At 38.6% G+C, this 6,000-nt stretch overlaps 1 protein-coding gene across 14 annotated transcripts in view; it reads right to left on the reverse strand.

The window, feature by feature from the left end:
* The window catches only part of LOC144958190 (glycoprotein 3-alpha-L-fucosyltransferase A-like), a 48,646-nt gene that overhangs the window by 30,591 nt on the left and 12,055 nt on the right, over positions 1-6,000 (reverse strand). For all 14 annotated transcript variants that reach the window (XM_078889977.1, XM_078889982.1, XM_078889987.1 and 11 more), the window contains one exon: positions 442-564. In XM_078889977.1, the coding sequence (XP_078746103.1) occupies positions 442-564 (123 nt within the window). The remainder of the gene's footprint in view (positions 1-441; positions 565-6,000) is intronic.

The following is a 6,000-nucleotide window of genomic DNA, read 5'->3' on the forward strand; positions in this document are numbered from 1 at the left end:
TTCTTACCTCTTTTTCTCTTTCTGATTTCTGTAGTCATTTGTACGCTCAATTGTGGTGCCGGAAGTGAAGGACGTCGTTTAAAGGCGCCTTCCTATGTTTAATTATTTTTATTTTATAATTTAGTCTTTTATACTCAAATTGTGAAGAAACCAAACAATAATTTTAGTCATATAGCTACCGCTCAGTTTTGACGTTCCCTATCAACAATCCAAATGTGACTGTTCTTGGTTTCTTAGTTTTTAAATTAATACTGTTTGGGGCTTAGTTCTATTCTTCTTCTTCTTCTTCTTCTTCTTCTTCTTCTTCTTCTTCTTCTTTTCTTCTTCTTCTTTATTATTATTATTATTATTATTATTATTATTATTACATATTTCAGCACGCACTTTCACACGCATGAAAACACACACACACACACACACACACACACACACACAACATACTTAGCTCTTCTCTTGTCTTTCTTGTTTCGTCATTTAAACAAAGACCACTATAGAATTGAGTCACATTGCTATCCACTCGGTATGTTGTAGCGAGGTTGATTTGGTCTTTGAACTTGGATGACCCTGAAAAGATTTGTTAAGTGTATAGGATTAGCCAAATTCAAAATGGGACCCAAGACTTTAAATACGTGGTGGAACAGCTTACAATCACATAGAATGCAGCCTGTAAGACGTAGGCAATCTTTTGACAAAACGACGTGTATGTGTCAAACTAATCCTAGTTTGCACTTAGAAACCGTTCAAAGGTCTTAACCCTCTCTTTACCACCTATAGGAAAATCGTCACATTTGTTACGATGGGACCGTTATTTTTCTCATCCAGATTTCATTTCTTTTTGCTATAGCTATAAAAACTTGACATTTTTTTTTTTTTAAAATGGCGGCGCTGAATAGCGACGCACAGTTACACCTATGTGATGAATTCTTTTGATATTTATTTGTTTCATGGCAACGTTTCACTCATTTACGTATTAAACGTTGTATGATTGTTCGTATTAATGAATGGTATGTACTTCAAACTTTAACGTTTAGAGTTCTGCTTCAAATCCTCGGAAAAATCGTTCGTATCAATGTTTTTGTCTCAAGGAAATCGAAATGGCGGCGGCCTTGTTTACTTCCGACACAAAAGTGCACCACTAATTTCATCTTATTTCGCGATTTGTTGATTGAAGACCTATCCTTCGCTTAATAGTATATAAAGCATTGTATGATGATTTAGAATTACAAAGAGGCATCAAAAATAATAAACCATCCTGTTGATGAAGTAGAAAGAATTCATGGAAAAGCAATAGAAAGGACAGCATTCTCAATTACCAACAATAAAAAAACATATTTTATACCATGAATTTGATATTTTGCCATCTGGGAGAAGTTTTTGTCAGATTAAATGTGGAACTAACAAGTATAAATCAACGTTCGTTCCATCAGCAATAAAAATGTTGAATATTTCATATGGTACAGCAAAACCAAGGATTGATGCGTTGACTGATTGACTGATTAATTTGTTTAATGTTAGGCTAGATGAAGTGACCAATTGATAATGATGATAATATTTGGTGTTGAATTGCCAAGAATGTAACGAATTGAAAATGAAATGAAAATGTTGATGTTGTGTATGTCGCATGCGTGAAAGAAAGAGAGGAAGAGAGAGAGAGAGAGAGAGAGAGAGAGAGAGAGAGAGAGAGAGAGAGAGAGAGGTGTCTGTTCAATGTCATAGTTATCATATAACGTTATGACAAGTGTAACTAAATGACAAATTGCCATATTTGTGGACAATAAAGATCTATTATTATTATTATTATTATTATTATTATTATTATTATTAAACCTCATATTGTCGAACAATATTATGTATAGAATGTGGTTGTTGCTTTTCTGTTTGAGGTAGAAATGTCTGTTTTTGTGTTGGGTGGGTGTGACGTTTTGGGGAAAACTTCTGAAAATGGCTGGTAAGGAGAGGGTTAATCAAAATGCTCAAATTTTTGACTAAGTAGCAACCTGCAGTTTTGATACTCTAAGGGAATCAACATTACAGTTTACACGGCATTACAATGTTTATTTGAAACAGACAAACGTGTACTTATTTGCAGTTCTGATAACCCAAATTGTTATGGACTCACTGTTGTAATGGAAATCCTCTCACCCCGACGCTAAATATTCGGGAGGCCCTCTGAAAGCTCCTACATCCCCGGTATTCTTTAAAAAAAATATAATGTTCTAGTAGGGGGTTTGGGAGGGGGGGGGGGAGACTTAAAAAAAAAGTTTTCCCCCTCCCAAACCATCTACTATAACATATATTAAAAAAAAGAATACTGGGGATGTACGAGCTTTCGGAAGGCCTCCCAAATATTCCCTTTACCACAGTGTTAAAACAAGTTCATAATATTATGTGGTTTAATCTACGCGAAATGACAATAAAAATTCATCCTCTCTGCCGGCTTTTCCTCATGACCACCCATTTTATCTCTCTGCTGTTCAATTATCGTTTTCACACCCTTTAGCACAGAGTCCCACGATTGCGTGCACTTCAAATAACAAATCACATATTATAAGACTGAAGAAGCGACTGAGCTTCGCATCGACGACTTTGACATTAATTATATATAACACTGGATTTGCCTTCTTGCGCCCTCCAAACATACTTTAGACAGCCATCAGCTGTCTTTTCATACAATATTTTAAGCTTACATTGGTTCTTCCTCCGTCTTTGATATAAATAACAATGTGAAATTGAATGTAAGCTTCAATCTAATTTACGAAAACAGATAAATGGACGTTTCGGGTTTCCCCTTTATCAACACAACACGATGAATGAAACACTACAGGCTGTAGTGTTTCATTCACACCCTGTATGTCTGGTCCACCTATGGAAATCCATATTGATGAATCAGCCATTCCCAGAATATGCAAGAAACCGGCTCCAGTGCTGCTGCACTGGCAGCAACAAGTGTACGAAGACATTCTCAAAGACGAATCTTTAGGCGTTATTGAGTTCTGTGACTTGGTGTCATCGCATGTGGTGACTCGCAAGCACCATAGGACCTCCAGGTGGATATTCGACTTATCACCTCTAAACAAATTCTGTAGCATTTCGTTTCTTGTCAGATGCTGAAAAACGATATGTTGCAATTAATGGCGAGGCACTGGCGATAGCCTTGGGGATAGAACAGAGTAGATATTTCACACAGGGCTGCCAGTTTTTCTTATAGTCACGGAACACAAACCTCTGACTAAAGTTTTGGCGATCACACCCTCGATGAAATATCCAACCCTAGAATTTTCAGCAAAAACGTAACCTTCGGTACTTTCGCATAGATCACTTACCGGTAAAGACTAATCTCGTAGCAGACGCTACTTCCTGATACCCTGTATCGGATACAGATGTGTCAACACTAACAGTCAGTTGCTGACCAGTCAGAGTTCATCATCACCGCTGCGATAAGCAATGAAGCGTAAGCGATCACCACAATATCCTGGTCCCTCTTGGCAAAGGAGACAAAAAAGGATCCCGTCCTATCTATGCTCATGATAGCTATTGATTAAGGCTTCAAACAAGCATATCCTGATATCAGAATACATAAGGTACCAAGAATCCCTTTATATCATTGATAGGGTGATTTTCCATAAAGATCGCGTGGTTGTCCCCTCATCACTAAGCAACACGTTTCTTCAGAATCTGCATTCAGGCCATTTGGGCATTCCATCTATGCAGCTTCGAGCACAATCTATTGACTTTTGGCCCCGACATGACTGCAAATATCCAAGATACACGATCAAGTTGTCGTGAATGCAACCACAACGCACCCTCTCAGGCCCCTCTCCCGTCGGAACCAACAAATCCCACCTTCCACCCATTTCGAGCAGGTCTTTTCTGACTTCCTTGATTTCGGAGGTCACCACAATCTGGTAACTGGGTTATCCGGTTGGTCAGAAATGTTTTCAACTCCCTTTGGGAGCGCTTGAGTACGTGGCCTGATCGCCTGCTTACATTCCCTCTTCGTCACATTTGGTGTTCCTGATGAGTTGTCAGGTAACGGTGGATCAGAATTCACAGCGAGTCTCACGAAGGATTTTCTCAAAATGGGGTTTAAGGTCGCGCATTTTTCGGCGTACAATCAACAATCAAACGGGTGGGTAGAAGTTGTTGTTAAATCTGCAAAGAAACTATTATTATTGAATATCGGCTCTCGTAGTTCTCTTGACATCGATGGGTTCCTCAGAGACCTACTTCAATTACGTAATACCCCCGAATCAGACTGCAATCTTGGACCAGACCAGATCATTTTCGGCTGATTGTTCGGGACTCTCTTTCGTTCGTGGACCGTTTTAAACCTTCACGTGCGACCAATGTGGCGTGGAACTTGACCCAACAAAGAAAAGGCACTTCGCTTTTTCGTTTTACAAAGTGATCTGAGGCTCAAAATGAGCATGCTAAATCGCTACCTCCTCTTGCTTAGTGTGGGTGACAAATGTTTTATTCAAAATCAAACTAGAAGAAACCCTACCAAATAGAATCGCACTGGCTCGGTGGTAGATATATGTGAACATGACCAATACCTCGTTTAACTAGATGGGTCCGGACGTGTGACAAAGAGAAGCCGACATTTCCTTGAGGCTTTCAAACCAGCATCAATGTCAATTGATAATACCTCTCCTCTTAACTTTTGCGAAGATCTTATGAACAATGTCCCTCCTAATAGCAATCCAAATTTGGAAGACTCAGTCAAAGCCACTATAACCGTTATACCAGAGCCACCAGACATCCTGACTGATGCCTTAAATGAAGCAGATGATCACCCCTTAAATACACCCTATCGGGAGTTAATACATACACTACCCGTCACCACTGAAGGGTAAGAAAAACAGCCTCCTGAAATGCTAAAGAGTCTTTTTCCATTTAACGGACGGCGGAAGCCATGAGCGGTAGACATTAAACAAATAAGCATGGGGGTGGGGGATTGTAGGGGGAGATTGTAGTGTTATAAATATGTCGTGTTTTACAGGATTATGTTTATGAGTAGTTTGTATTTCTTTGTTTCCAAGATGATGTCCATCGTTTCTTTTACATCGTGTGTTTGTTAAATATTCAAAAACTTTTAAAACACGATAAGATATTCTTCAGACACTCCGTCGGTATATCCTTGTAAAATTCATCTTGCACATATTCTCCTAATCCTCTCAAAGACGTACCTTAGATTCAGATACCCCAATGGTATAAAGTAGCGATGATTATTTTCAAGAATGCACAGGCTCCTGACCTTTCTTTTTCTTTTTCAGGTCCCTTTGTCTGTTGGCATGTAGGCCATGTAGCTTTGATTTTGTTTCTATTTCCATGACACCTTTCCCATCCGCCTTTAGCAGCACATTTCAAAAGCATCGATTCTATTTTCCAAGTCCAGAATTCAATGTCTATGTCTTGCGTCCATCGAAATATATAATACATATAGCACTTTAGAAGTTGAATTCTAGTTCTCCAGCTTCTGTATTAGTTATCAAGAATCTTTTTGTTTTTCATTAATTCATTTTGTGCCAACCCTATTCTTCTTATTTCTTTATCATAAGATGTACTATACATCTCCAACTTTTTATCGCAATGATGTTTTCCATGTCTTCCATTCCACATTGATCTAGCAGACTTTCATTTTTAATTCTATTTGATCAGTAAAATGTCCATGATCCTCCTGAGGCACTTTGTTTGAGATATAGATAATTAGTTAGTGTCGCTGTCTGGCGTCCTCCAGCATTCAGATCCATATAGAAGTGTTGAAACAATACAAGAAGAAGAAGAAGAAGAAGAAGAAGAAGAAGAAGAAGAAGAAGAAGAAGAAGAAGAAGAAGAAGAAGAAGAAGAAGAAGGATGAGGAGGACGAGGAGTAGTAGGAGGAGGGGGAGACGAAGGAGGAGGAGGAGGAGGAGAAGAGGAAGAAGAGGAAGTAGTAGTAGTAGTAGTAGTAGTAGTAGTAGTAGTAGTAGTAGTAGTAGTAGTAGTAGTAGTAGTAGT

This window comes from Berghia stephanieae, chromosome 12, assembly GCF_034508935.2.
Source record: "Berghia stephanieae isolate SIO BIC M18660-M18661 chromosome 12, UCSD_Bste_1.3, whole genome shotgun sequence".
Taxonomy (NCBI): domain Eukaryota; kingdom Metazoa; phylum Mollusca; class Gastropoda; order Nudibranchia; family Aeolidiidae; genus Berghia; species Berghia stephanieae.